The sequence below is a fragment of the Hypanus sabinus genome, chromosome 7, assembly GCF_030144855.1.
Source record: "Hypanus sabinus isolate sHypSab1 chromosome 7, sHypSab1.hap1, whole genome shotgun sequence".
NCBI lineage: Eukaryota > Metazoa > Chordata > Chondrichthyes > Myliobatiformes > Dasyatidae > Hypanus > Hypanus sabinus.
Window position 1 is genome coordinate 36,082,034 of NC_082712.1, and position 15,505 is coordinate 36,097,538.

Consider the following 15,505-nt stretch of genomic DNA (forward strand, 5'->3'; position numbering starts at 1 on the left):
TGATGGAGCAGAAAATTACAGAGCTTTCAATCCTGCAGCAAAATAACAAAACTCGGATGGTTTTGTCATTTGCTCCTTGGACTGCATCACAGGAGAAAGTCCTGGGGATTAATCTAAATCTTAATTAAACCATTAGATATTCTTTAATACTTCAGCTTTTTTTATGCTTCATACCAGTCCCTGGTTGTAGTGATGTTTTAGTTTATCAAGGTCACTAAGAAAATCTAATGGTTTGAATTGACAATATTCCACTGCAATCAAAGTGGTTAGTTTTTTTGTTGAAGGTTATGGCTAAGCACTGCTACATTTCAGCCATTATATTTAGGGAGGAATTAGATGTATACTGTGAAAATTGAAGCATTGTGTTGGTATTTGAGGTATACATGTTACTTTTCAGATGCCTTTCAGTAATTTCTCAATTTTCAAAGTTTATGTTACAGTAAAACAATATATCAAGTGAGAGTTTGTAAAATAAATAGTTTCCTATTATTTTCAATGTAAAAACTGGTTATATTCCACAGCTCAAGAATTTCAGGCAAAGAAACCCAAGTGCTTAAAAATTCTGCCACAGAGGTACTGTATATGACATCATAGTATTGAAGATAATAAAAGCATGTATCATATATTCTATAGAGGCGTTGAAACGTACAGAAACCTTGGAGGTCATGATAGATTGGACAGATCCTCTTGGGGTAGAATATAGAATTAGCAGTCACTATGCAGTGTAATAAGACAGCCAAAGTAATTTTAACCTCTCAAAGGGTCATGTGTCTTTGAAAAAAGAAGAAATATTTCCAAGCTGAGACTTTGAGGTAGATTCTTAGTAAGCAAGTAAATAAAAAGATTTCCTGACTAGAGCAGCAATGGCTGGTTTTCTAGAAGTAATTCGGGAGACACATCCCAAAGAAGTAGTATTCTTAAGGCAGGATGACGCAACCATGGCCAACGAGAAGTCAAAGCAAAACATATAATAGAGCAAAAATTAGTGGGAACCGAGAGGATTGGGAAGCTTTTAAAAAGCAACAGAAGGTAACTAAAAAAATCATAAAGAAGCAAAAGATGAAATACGAAGGTAAGCCAGCCATTAATATTAAAGAGGACACAAAAAGTTTCTTCAGATATATAATGTGTAAGAGAGAGGTGAGATGGTTATTGGACTGCTGGAAAGTGATGGACAAGGAAAAAGCAGACAAACTGAATAAATATTTTTCTTCAATCTTCACAGTGGAATATATGCTGGAAGTTTGAGAGTGTCAGGGGTCAGAAGCATGTGAAGTTGCCATTACTAGAGAGAAGGTGCTTGGGAAACTGAAAGATCTGAAGGTAGATAAGTCACCTGGACTAGATGGTGTACATCCAGGTTTGTGAAAGGGGTGGCTGAAGAGATTGTGGAGGCATTAATAATGATCTTTCAAGAATCATTGTATTCTGGCATGGTTCTGGAGGACTGGAGAATTGCAATTGTCACTTCACCCTTCAAGAAGGCCAATGCAATGTTAGCATTTATTTCGAGAAGACTAGAATATAAAAACAAGGATGTAATATTGATGCTTTATAAGGCATCTCTTTGAGTATTGTGAGCAGCTTTGGAACCCTTATCTAAGAAAGGGTGTGCTGACATTGGAGAGGGTTGAAAGGAAGTTCACAAAAATTATTCTGGGATTGAAAGGTTTATCATATGAGGAGCTCTTGATGGCTCTGGGCCTGTACTCACTGGAATTCTGAAGTATGAGGGAGGATCTCACTGAAATCTATCGAATGTTGAAAGGCCTTGATAGAGTGGATGTGGGGAGGATGTTTCCTGTAGTGGGGGAGTCTAAGGTTAGAACACACGGAATATAGGGATGTACATTTAAAATGGAGAAGTGGAGGGTTCTTTAGCCAAAGTGTGGTGAATCTGTGAATTTGTTGCCACTGGCAGCTGTGGAGGCTAAGACATTGGGTATATTTAAGGCAAAGGTTAACAGATTCTTGATTAGTCGGGGCATAAAGCGATACAGGTAGAAGGCAGGAGATTGAGGCTAAGATGGAAAATAGATCATCCATGATAAAATGGCGGAGCAGACCTGAAGGGCCAAATGGCTTCATTATACTCTTACAATATATCTTATGGTCTTATAGATAGGAATGCAGAGTTGAACTTGTCAAATCAGCCATAATTGCTTTGGACAGTGAAGTAGGTTCAAGAGGCCTAGTGGTATGCTCTGGCTCCTAATTCAAGTCGTAATACATAATTGTTAGTGGTTTTGCATTGTGGAAGTGGCAACAGAGGAGGTGAGAAACACGAGATGTCATTGGTGCTTAGGTTATAGAGGTACTAGCAAATCAGATCTTAATGGATTTTGGAGTTAATTTTCTTTGGTTGGAGTTTTAAAAATAGACAGTGGAGATCAGGATAGTTCTCTTCTCATCTTTGTCATGCTCATTGCAAAATCACATCTTCCGTATTGCTGTCACTTCTAAAGCTGTGCTTCAGGCTGAGCTTGTAAGCTTCAAAAAAGGTTTTTGCTTTATTGATGTGGCTGAATGGCTCAAAATCCTCTTGTAGTGAACTGTTTTGATCATATCAGCTGCTTCTTGTGAGCTCTGCTGAAGATTCCAGTTCTTTGTCACTTCGTTCCTGTAAGTCAACATTATGTTTTTTACAATCCTACTCAGTGGATTTCACTCTGGCCAGAATTTTGCTTGTGCATTGTTTGTAAGGGCTATGTCATCTAACAGGCACTGATATGATCTACAGTGTTCCTAAAAGGGAACTTCTTTATATTTTAGAGATGCAGCATGGTAACAGGCCCTTCTGGGCCAAAGACCACTAAATTACACCCATGTGACCAACTAACCTCATAACCCATACATCTTTGATGTGACAGAGAAAATCGGAGGGCCCAGAGGAAACCCACACAGGGAGACTGAAAACTCTTTGCAGACGACAGTGGAATTGAACCTGGGTCACTGGAGATATAATAGCGATACACCACCATGCTTCTCAGTTTCTTGCTGCCAGACTCTGAAAAGACAAACCTCAATTTGTATTGCAGTTATTAAGCCCTAATTGTGGAGATAGCACTCTGGCCCATGAAGTGACGTTGGCAACAAATGTACCTGGATGTTGTTGGCCAAGTCCTTCATATTAAATGTACAAAGGCATTCTTCATGAAGATAGGTTGAATTGTCCCGATTAGTCGTTGCACAATATTGTTTCATGAAGGAGAGGAAAAAAATGTGATATATTTTGTAATCCTGGCTTTTTTATTGGGAATACTATGGGATGATTAACTGTTGAATGTTCTTTTAGAACCCTTTGAGGGAAAGATCAGAAAAGGTTTAAACTTACAGTTAATAGATCATAAGAATAGGAGCAAGGTGTAGGCCATTGGCCTATCAAGTGTCTTCCACCATTAATTAAGATCATGGCTGACATTCTACTTCAGTGCCATTTTTTGTGTATTTTCCCCTTAATTAACAGAAATGTAGCAATGTGCACTTTGAATGAAATAATTATTGAGTCTCTAAAACTCACCAAGTTGGAGAATTCCAAATCTTCACCACACTGAGTAATTTCTTCTTATCCCAGTCCTGTATGGCCTAGTCCTTATTCAAAAATTTGGCCTCGGTCTTAAACTCAGCAGCCATGGAATATATCTCTGCACCTAACCTGTCAAGCCTCAAAGAGTTTTGTAAGTTTTGATGAAATCTCATCTTGTTCTTCTGATCTATAGAGAATGCAGAAGTCTTCACTGAACTCATACACTGCTCAGAGTTCAAATTCACCATCCCTAAGACCAGTACTTTCTATGTGGCAAGTTGTATCCTTTCTTAGATGAGGTCAAAAGTATATGCAGTATGTTAGAGCGATTTTTGGATTTAGGACATGTACATTTAGCAAGTGACTTTGGCTACCAGTCTTCACATCTGAAAATGTATTGTGGACTTAATTTGGAATGCAGTTTTGGGTTCCTAAAAGCTGTGAATCCCAGTCCAGACAATTCATTTGGATTGCAGTGGTGTGCATGTGAATGGGGAGGTGTGAAGGTTCTCTGCAGTTTCATAGGAAGCATTGTCCATATGTTGTACATATGGAATTGCCCTTTGATGTTTAGCAGATAAAATACCAAGCCCCACTTTGGGCCAGTGAATCCTTTTGACTGAAAGCATCTCCATATGTTGCCTGTTGTACCTTGTTTTGTTAAATAAAGAAGCTGCTTTGTATCTGCCAGTGCTTTTCTCCGGTGATTTCAATCTTGCAGCAATACAGTACTCCAAATACAGTCTCCCAAAAGCCCAATTACAGTAAGACATTTTTGCTTCTGTTTTCACATGTTCTCAAAGAAAGCCTGACATACAGTGTTTCTCTGTTAATTGCTTGTCAAGAAAACAACCTCTTCCTCAATGTCGCAAAAACAAAGGAGCTGGTTGTGGATTACAGGAGGAATGGAGACCGGCTAGCCCCTATTGACACCAAACGATCTGGGGCTGAGAGGGTGAACAGCTTTAAGTTCCTTGGCATAAATATCACTGAGGATCTCACGTGGTCTGGACATACCAGCTGTGTGGTGAAAACAATGCCTCGTTTACCTCAGATGGTTGCAGATGTTTGGTGTGGGCCCCCCAGATCCAACAGAAGCATCCTTACAAGGATGATTCCTGGAATGCAGGGACTAACATACAAGGAGCGTTTGTTGGCTCTTGGACTGTATTCATTAGAGTATAGAAAAATGAAAGGGGATCTCATGGAAACATTTTGAATGTTGAAAGGGTTGGACAGAGTAGATGTGGAAAGGCTGTTTCCCTTGGTGGGTGAGTCCAGGACAAGGGGCCACAGTCTTAGAATTAGAGGGTACCCATTTAAAATTGAGATGAGGAGAAATTTTTTTAGCCAGAGGGTCATGGATTTATGGAATTCGTTGCCACATACAGCTGTGGAGGCCCGATCATTGAGGGTGTTTAAGGAGTTATCTAATTAGTCAGGGTATCAAGGGATGTGGGGAAAAAGCTGGAAATTGGAACTAGATGGGAGAATAGTTTAGCTCATGGTGGAGTGGCAGAGCAGACACAATGGGCCAAATGGTCTTCTTCTGCTCCTTTGTCTTGTGATCTTGTTACTTTGTGAACTTTCTATAGGGGCACAATTGAGAGCATCCTGACTGGCTGCATCACTGCCTGCTTTGGGAACTGTACTTCCCTCAATCGCAGGACTTTACAGAGAGTGGTGTGGACAGCCCAACCATCTATACAGTGGCATGCAAAAGTTTGGGCACCCCTGATCAAAATTACTATTACTGTGAATAGCTAAGCGAGTAAAAGATGACACATTTCTTTCATATTTTAAGCAAGATTACTTTTTTATTTCCATCTTTTACAGTTTCAAAATAACAAAAAAGGAAAAGGGCCCGAAGCAAAGGTTTTGGCACCCTGCATGGTCAGTACTTAGTAACACCTCCTTTGGCAAGTATCATAGCTTGTAAACGCTTTCTGTAGCCAGCTAAGAGTCAGTCCTTGTTTGAGGGATTTTTGCCCTTTCGTCCTTGCAAATGGCTTCTATTTCTGTGAGATTCTTGGGCTGTTTTTCATGCACTGCTCTTTTGAGGCCTATCCACAGATTTTTGATGATGTTTAGGTCATGTGACTATGAAGGCCATGGCAAAGCCTTCAGCTTGTGCCTTTTGAGGTAGTCCATTGTGGATTTTGAGGTGTGTTTAGGATCATTATTCTGTTGTAGAAGCCATCCTCTTTTCAACTTCATCTTTTTTACAGACAGTGTGATGTTTGCTTCCAGAATTTGCTGATATTTATTTGATTTCATTCTTCCCTCTGCCAGTGAAATGTTCCCCGTGCCACCGGCTGCAACACAAGCCCAAAGCATGATTGATCCACCCCCATGCTTAACAGTTGGAGAGCTGTTCTTTTTATGAAATTTTGCACCCTTTTTTGTCCAAACATACCTTTGCTCATTGCGGCCAAAAGTTCTATTTTAACTTCATCAGTTCACAGGACTTGATTCCAAAATGCATCAGGCTTGTTTAGATGTTCCTTTGCAAATTTCTTACACTGAATTTTGTGGTGAAGACACAAGAAAGGTTTTCTTCTGACGACTCTTCCATGAAGGTCATATTTGTGCAGGTGTCGCTGCACAGTAGAACAGTGTACCACCACTCCAGAGTCTGCTAAATCTTCCTGAATGGCTTTTGCAGTCAAACAGGGGTTTTGATTTGCCTTTCTAGCAATCCTACAAGCAGTTCTCTGGGAAGGTTCTCTTGGTCTTCCAGACCTCAACTTGAGCTCCACTGTTCGTGTTAACTGCCATTTCTTAATTACATTACGAACTAAGGGAACGGCTACCTGAAAATGCTTTGCTATCTTCTTATAGACTTCTCCTGCTTTGTGGGCATCATTTATTTTAATTTTCAGAGTGCTAGGCAGCTGCTTAGAGGAGCCCATGGCTGCTGATTGTTGGGACAAGGTTTGAGGAGTCAGGGTATTTATAAAGCTTTGAAATTTGCATCACCTGGCCTTTCCTAATGATGACTGTGAACAAGCCATAGCCCTAAGAAGCTAATTAAGGTCTGAGACCTTGGTAAAAGTTATCTTAGAGCTCAAATCTCTTGGGGTGCCCAAACTTTTGCATGGTGCTCATTTTTTTTCACTCTAAAGTTGTACAAAACAAAAATAATACACTAATCAATAACACATCGGGGTGATTGATAAGTTCATGGCCTAAGGTAGAAGGAGATCAGTTATTAACTTCAAACTTTCTGCATAATCACTCAAAGAGTTGAACTGCATGTGCATGTAACGAGAGCTGTATAACTCACCTCCTTCTACCATCAGCCACGAACTTATCAATCACCCATGCTGTGGACACTTTCTAGAGGTCCAAGATCCGTATGCTCCACGACCGCTGGACTAAGTGTGTAAATGTAGGAGGGGACTATGTTGAAAAATAAATGTGCTAGGTTTTCTAAAATTGACTCCTTCCACCTTAGGCCACAAACTTATCAATCACCTCTCATAGTAAGATCACATTTGCTGTCCTTCCTTCCACAACATCAATTTCAGTATCAATTCTGGAAGAAAGATATGATAATCAGAGCGAAAGGAACGTAAATCATTGAATGTTTTGGATTTATTAGATTCCAAGAACACCAAATTCTCCAGTTCTTTTTTGATTAATATTTAACACTTCATAGTTTAGTTCCTTCATTCTGTAATTCATGGAGTATCTGTTTGTCTTCTTTGAAGGCAGTCAAAATAGTTTCCTTCATTCCCTTACTCCCCACTATAAATTCCTCGGTTTCTGTAAGGGTCTCATACATACCCTCACAGCTCTTTTCATTGGTAGAGACCTATAAAAACTCTTGTAATTTTGTTTGTTGCCCATCTGTTCTCTTATTCTATTTTGCTTTTGTCGATTCTGTGGATTCTGTTCCCAATCCCCAGAAAGTAGTGTTTCTGTTAACTTTTTAATTCCCTTTCTTGAATTTAACTCCATCTTTAGGTTCCATTATAGTTTTTGAGCATTCCTCTGCAAAGGCTGTTTGCCATAGATTACCAATTAACCTTTTACATTACATAAAACTGGGTCCAAAATAGCCTTTTTCCAAGGTAATTCTTAATCTAGAAAAGCATCTCATTCTATGAACTTTTAATAACTCTTGTGAAGCTTAATATTTCTATGAATGTTTTCTGTCCTTTGTTGCTACTAATTATACATCATGATCTGTCAATCCAAGATCATTTCTCACCATTGCACTGATTTCCTTTATAATTGGTACTATAAACACACCTTTTTATTTTTTGTCTGTTTTTTCTAAATGTCAAATACCTTGTATATTTGATCACAGTGCAACGACATTTCCATATTGTCAATAAAATTGTACCCATTTACTTCATGTACTTTCTGGTTAAGTGGGCCATCGGTTAATTGGGGCAGTTGCTAATTTGGGACAACTCTTAAAAGAACAAAAACTATTCACAGAAATAGCCAGGATTCCCATCCCTTATTTGGAACACTACACTGCTTAATTGGGACAGTTGCCGAACAGTTTCTAACTAGCATCAGTTGTGTGTGTTTGTGTTCAAAAAGCAGTGATTTTTGTCACTGACCATTGGCGATAAATAAGCAGTAAGACAATTCAGAACTATTTGCTCACTGCAGTTTCAAGTATTCAGGCTTGGAGATGCCAGAAAAGGTCAGGAGTGAAAATAAAACGATTTTACTATTTCAGCAAGTTTGGAACTATGAAGATTTGGAGATGTAATCATTCATTGCATTGCATGAAGACAGTCCATTATCTGCAGTAGGTGTCTGCACTGATTTTCTTCATTTGTAGTCAATCAAAAGAACACAGCAGTGTTTCAGTGGGTGAATTCTTCTATTGATTTCTGTTAGAAGCTGATACTGTATATAGTTTTATAGTACTGTGTAGTAGTATTGGTAGTGTTCTAGTTCTGTATTTTATTTAAATACATAATTCATTACTCAGCTAAACGGTGCTTTGTCTTTTTTTAATACCTTTTTAAATGTTTCCATGAAACTTCTGCAGAATTAGGGCAGCCATTTAACTGGGCCAAAGTGTGCCCAATGTGTCCTAATTAACCAGAATCCCTTGTATTTGCAAGTCTTGGTCTAATAGTTTTGCTTCTTCCATGATCATTAACAAACTTTGGGGCACATGTCATTCTTTTTGATCACTAACTATATGATTAATCTTTTAAAAATTATTTTGCTATTATTATCTTTGCAGGTATGTTATGTAGGACTAGATGTTAATATCCCTTATTTGCACTCCGGAGACATGCCTCATAGACTCTGTGGGGTAGCCAAGTGAGTGGTGGCATCTTCTGGGGTATCAAGTGGGCGCCTTCTTTCCTCAGTTGATAGGCCCACGACACCTCCGGAGGGTTCAGCAGTGAATCCTGGCGTCCCGGGCTCACCCCCTAGATGCCGTTCACTCACTTGGGGGCCCAGATGGAATTCTTTTTCTTCATCCAGAGCCACTGACTACCCTTTTCAGCAGCTCTGGAGAGGTCTTCCCTCGCACTCCCAACTCCTGGAGTAGCCTTGTGGCTACAAATCCTCTGCAGCCTACGACGACCAATAAAAGTTGACTTCAAAGTCTGTACTAAATGAATGAAGATATCCCATACCACATCATGACACGTCTCAAGAGTTCCAATGACTTTTGTTCAATCCTGACCTCTGCTGACCTGTGTGTGGAGTTAGCAACTTTTCTGTCTGATCTTGTGAGTTTCTTCCAGGTGCTACAGTTCCCTCCCAGCTTCCAAAAATGTGTGGGTTAATTGACCATTATAAATTGCCCCTATTGTGTAAGCGAGTAATACATTCTTGAGAGTTAATGGGAACGTGGAAAGAATAAAATGGATTAGGGTAAGATTAGTACAAAAATGGGATTTTGATGGCCATCACAGACTTGGTGCACCAAAGGGCATGTTTCTATCAGGCATCCCTTTCTCTGTCTCCATTTACTCTTTCCTTCAGAGAGTGCCTTCCATTGTCTGGTCTGTGTAAATATTGTGGTTGCTTTCAAGGACCAATTATGTCAAGTGGAACCCATTATGTCAAGTGGCTACAGTCTGTTCATGGTTTCTTTGTCAACACAGCACAGCTGTCAAGCTAACAGATAGGATCTGGATGACACAGCTGCATCTATGATTTCATTTGTCAATTATAACTTATATCATTAATGGTATAGTGGAAGGTCCTGGTGTCAATATGGGGAACAATAAAAATGGGTTAAAGGCTGCTACTTGGTTATTTCTACCATAAACAACGAGGTTTTTTTTATTATTCATAAATTGAAGTGCATCTGTACATAAGAAATTTCTATCATTTGTACAATGGGAAGTACATTGATAATTTTCAGGAAATTAGACGGTGCTTTATCAAATTTCACATTCCTTTGAAAGGTCATGTCGCGGAGAATACTTCAAGTGAAATTATTTGAAGGCCTGATAGAATAAAGTCAAACTATGGCAGCAAGTAAAAAGAATACCAGGATTATTTAACCACAGTATGCAAATATACCTCGGCCTTTGTTTCCTTGTGATCGTTTTCTCAAGATGAGTCTACCTTAGAGTACTGTGTGGTGCAGAATGTTCATCGTTTCTGTCTTAATCTGTGAATCAACCTCTAGTCTATTGTTTCTGTCAAAGATGTGATTATAATCTCCCCAGTATTAAGCATACTGTTGAGTTCCTTCTCTCTGGTGAGCTTGTACTTTTTCTCATTGTCCAGGTGTGTCTTTCTGTCTGTTGAAGTGAGACGATATTAATTGGAATCGTAGAATGGAAACAGGTTCTTCAGCCCGACCAAGGTGTTTTTTTGAGATAGCCCCTTTTGCCTGCACTTAGCCCATATGAAACAGCCTAAATTCAAATCTCAAAATGGATTTTCGATGCAGTATCTTCTCAGTCTCCCTTCAGTCCATGATGTTATTTGACACCATTCACTGAATCTCATTTAGACTGTTGGTAGCTTGTCTTCAGTTGTTCACAGGGTCCTGGCTACTTAACCTTAGTATGAACGTTTCGCTCAATAGACTTTATTCACTGTTCCTTTTCTTCCTCATTCCTGACATAAGCATTTGCATTTATTCAACATTTTGTGTTTTTTTCATTCCTATCCCAGTTCCTGTTTTGACATGTTGGTCCATGGCCTACTCTTCTGCCATGTTGAGGCCACTTTCAGGGTGGAGGAAATCCTCTTGCCATCAGATTGGAGGCTACCTAGACAGAATTCATGTTGAGGCCTCCAATCTGATGGCAAGAAGATTGATTTCTCCAACTTTTGGTAATTTTTTCCCTTCTTCAGCCTTGGCTTTTTCCACTTCTCATCTCCCACATTGAATGAAACTTCTTCATTCCCTCTCCCTTTACCGCCGACCTTCACTTATCACCACCTGATTTGTCCTCCTTCCTCTCCCCCTACCTTTTTATTCTGGCACCTTACCTGTTTCTTTCCAGTCCTGATGAAGGGTTTCAGCCCAGAATGTTGACTTTTTATTAATTTCCATAGATGCTGCCTGACCTGCTGAGTTCCTCCAGTATTTTGTGTACATTGCTATGTATTTCCAGCATCTGCAGAATCTCTTGTATTTAAATTCTCTCTTCAACAAGAGTTCAGTGAGACCCCTCTCACTGCTCTCCCTCTGTGATCTCTGCTGCCTTCTAACTCTTCAGCCAAGCACTCTCCCAGACTGGCTACAGAAACCACGTATTCTTCCTGGGAACTTAGCTTTGCCACCATTTTGTTCCACGTGGCTTCCAGCTGCATTTTCTTGTCTTCCAATTTGGCCACCACATGGATGCCTGCGTTCAATTGACTGTTCAACCACTGCTTCTCCTTCCAAATCCTATGCACCACCTTCTCTGTCTCAGTCTCTGCCACAGCTCAGGGCCTCACTCTTCTCCATCTGCCTTGAACCCCTCCAATATTTCATCCTCCACCAGATCTATGCTTTCATCTACCGGTTCCCTCACATCCAGGAAGGAAAGGAGGATTGCCTGCCTTCAGACTGCATCCCCTGCTGCCTCCCACTCACACATCAACTTGATCAGATTACTCCAGACCGTGGATCCCGCTGACTCCAACTCCATATCCAACGGCCCTGTATGCTTCCAGACCGCAGATACCACCTTTGTTAATTCCAGCTCCGACACCCCGGGCAGCTTCAGACTGCGAATTGAGCAGTGTCAATCCCCAGCACCATATCGACCTCAGCTGGAGGCCAAGACCATCCTCACTGTAGCCGGGCTCCCCTTCTCCCCATCACTACTCCCCTACCCTGGGTCTCTCAGGCTTCACCGGCACCTCTTGGTCCTCAGACCTCCATCCTTCCCCACCTTACCTTCTTCTGACACCACTTACTCACCTCCCCCTTCTGATCCCAGCTCTAATCCCTGCTGCTTTCATTATTCCCTTCAAACTTCCCCTCTCTGTTGTTCTGACCCCAGCAAGGGTCTTACCTTTGCCCATCCGTCAGCGGGTTCTGTGCCTGCCACGACACCGACTCATTCTGTTGTTTCTTTCCACAGATTCTGACTGTTTCCGGCATTTTTGTTTCATTTCAAATTTCCAATATGTGTAGTTGTTTTGATTTCCTTTCAATGTTGCCCATTTCAAGTTTTATCAGTGCCACTTGGTTCCAGATTACTTTGCAGTATTGGTCCAAACGTGGCCCAATGAGTTGAATTCCAAAGATCTGTTTGTCATTAAAGCAGCATTTGACCAGTGTGGCATCAAGGAGTCCTGGTATAATTGTCAAAGGCAATCGAGGGTAATACACTATAGCAGTTTTAGTCATGTCTCTCTCAGAGGAAGATGCTAATAGTTGTAAAATATTAGTAATCCCAACCCTGAAACTTCATTGCTCAAACTCCTCCGGAGGCTTGTATCTAATCATTTTCAGCTGATCATCGGAGACATTCCTTTCATCATCAGATTATAGATGCAGGATTATGCTATATGGCCCCTTATTCCTGCTCCATCTTTCAGCACTATTTCCCCTTATTTCCATAACATTCAAAAAACGTTTTTGATCTCTGTCCTTGAAAGTACTGAATGACTGATTTTCCACAATCCTTTTGGGTATGGTATTCCAGAGATTTGCTATCGTAAACAAAAGAACATATGAAATTGGAGCAGGAGTCGGCCATCTGGCCCGTCAGGCCTGCTCTGCTATTCAGTAAGAGTATGTCTGATCTGGCCGTGGACTCACCTCCACCTATCTACCTTTCCCCCATAACCTTTAATTTCCCTACAATGCAAAAATCTATCCAGCCTTGTCTGGCCTTTGGGTGAAGAATTTTTTTTGTCCTCATTTCTGTCCTGAAAGGCCAACCTCAGTGTGAATTTGCAACGCTGATGCATTCCTGTACAACTCTATTTGAATTTTGTACCTTTCAATAAAATCACATACTCATCTGAACTTCATTTTCTAGGCCCTGTCTGCTAGTTGGTCCTAATTTGTCAAAAACACCATGCCAAGGATGAATCTGATAACTTCAGCTACACATCTCTATAATAAGTTTATTGTTCTTTATATAGTGAGACAAATTTTCCAGGCATGGTCTCACCCGGAGTCTATGATTAAAACGAGATGCTTTTACTCTTGTACTCTCATCCTCTTGCAAAAAAGCTAATGTACTACCTGCCTTCCTGATAATTTGCATGTTCACTTTCATTAATCAATATGCAAGGCTCACACAGGACCCTCAAAGCACCTGTAAATTTTTCTAATTACCAGCTGTACCGGCATAATGGCCTTTTGTGGCTTGTACATCGGAAATCCAGAATCCCTTGCATTTCTAAGCTCTGCAATACCTCTCATATTCATAGAGCCATAGAACACTACAGCGCAGAAACAGGCTCTTTGGCCCATCTAGTCTGTGCCAAAAATGTTCAGAAAATGTTTTTAATTAACTGTTTCAAAATGCTATGGTCTTGTACCTTATTGTCTGCCTGCACTGTACTTTTTCTATAACTGTTCTACATTCTGTTGTTGTTTCCCTTGTACTACTTCAATGCATACTGTAATGAAATGATGGTAAGCAAATCAAGTTTTTCACTATATCGGGGTATATGTGACAATGATAAACCAATTTACCAAATTCTTGCAATAATAACCCATTTGCCAAATTGTGGCCACTATGAACCTGTCTACGTTTCTTTGTAGCCTTCTCCTCCAGCTCTCCACAACTTACTTTCCTATCTATCTTGGAGTAATCAGTATACTCAACAATCATTTCCTTTTGGTTTATTATTATCACATGTAGAGAGGTACTGTGGAAAAACTTGCATACTGTTCAATTTAAGGCAAGTTTTCCACTGTACCTTAGTGAGTTACAGTGAGGTTGAGAGTGGGCACAATGAGTCAAGTTAAGGATCTAGCACTGATCCTTTGATTACTTTGCACTTTGAAACTGAACTCATTATTTCATGTCAATCAGAAAAACACCTAGTTATCGCCACTCTCTCTTTTCTGTTAACTAGCCGATTTTCTATCCACTCCAAATTGTGCTCCTATTCGGACATGAATTTTGTTTTCTGCAACAGTATTTGATGCAGTATCTTCTCATTCTTTCTGAAACTCTTCCTTTGGTTCCCATTTATTCTTAACGCATATTACATTTTCAAAGAATTCCAAAAAAAAAATTCAAATACACTTTTTAAATTTGCTTTTATGTCACTGTATTGACTTTGTCTGGTTTTCTTGAATTTTATTCTCTGCTGCAACATCCCATTTAATTGCTTCTAAAATTTCCCAAAAGATATGTGTTAAAGATAACTGGCTGTACTTCCTTGCCCTCTTCCTCTTTTTTGAATATATAAGGGAAGAAGGGCAGGAAATTACAGGATAGTTATTTGTTATTTTCCAATCTGATGAAAAATTAAAACCAATGTATCAACAGTATCAGCAACCTCGTTTAAGGCCCTGAGATGAAATCCATCTGAACTTGGGGATTTGTTATCGTACAGCTCCAACAATCTGCTCAGTACAAGGTCCTTGGTATTTGTAATTTTCCTGAGTTTCTACACTCTTTCCAGTTTCTAATTTTCAGCTACTTCTGGGATAAGGTGAACTCATTCAAAATGTTTACAAACTTTACGTAAGGATAACTGACTTGTAGATTCCTATGAGCTTCCTCTTTTTCCCTAAAAGATTTTATTTTTTTCTACAGAAAACGTTGTTGCAGAAAGTGTAGTGGTCATTAAGAAGCTGCTTCAGACTCAGCCATCACAACACAGTGAAATCATCAAACATATGGCCAAGCTTCTAGATAAAATTACAGTAAGTGTATATTCAACTCTAACTGTTAAAGGACAATGGGTTTTCATGTTTATTTGCTGACAGTACCAGGAGTTGCATTAATTTGTGTTTTATTACTCATCCACAGTTATAGTGTATTAGCCCATATGCTCGCTAGTGGATGTTTGGTTGAGTGACGCATCATCTGAAATGCTTCCCTGATCGTAAACTCAACTGATTTCAATTTATCACAATATCTGCTGTTAATTTGGATATGTGATATCCTGCTGTTCCAGTTCTTGTGATTTTATTCATGACTTATTGATTTTTGTATTAATACACAGAGGTAGCTTGCAGAGAATTTCCTTATTGCTATTTCCTCTCATCTCAGTCATTCACGTAACTTCAACATAGTAGAACAAAATCAATAAATTACAAAAAAAACTATAGTTTTGCCAGGCTTGAGTTTTTTTTCGCTATTTAGAGTGTTCTAATATCAAAAATTGATATATGCCAGACTGAAGCGCAGAATCAATACTTCCTGTGCAAGTTGATAAAATAAAGCAATGCATTTGGTGCCATTAAATCCTTTCTCCCTATCTCCCAACACTCTGTGAATGATCTAACATGTACCATGCCATGATTAAAGATGTTTGTGATATAATTGTAGATCATTTAAATCATCCAAGCTTACTCCTCTGGATCTTAACTTTATAATTATAATATCCAGTATTTTG

The 15,505-nt window shown here is 39.6% G+C and overlaps 1 protein-coding gene across 2 annotated transcripts in view; it reads left to right on the forward strand.

The window, feature by feature from the left end:
- Window positions 1-15,505, forward strand: part of ap3b1a (adaptor related protein complex 3 subunit beta 1a) — a 251,519-nt gene that overhangs the window by 107,651 nt on the left and 128,363 nt on the right. For both annotated transcript variants that reach the window (XM_059974482.1, XM_059974483.1), the window contains exon 14: window positions 14,701-14,810. In XM_059974482.1, coding sequence (XP_059830465.1) covers window positions 14,701-14,810 — 110 coding nt within the window. The remainder of the gene's footprint in view (window positions 1-14,700; window positions 14,811-15,505) is intronic.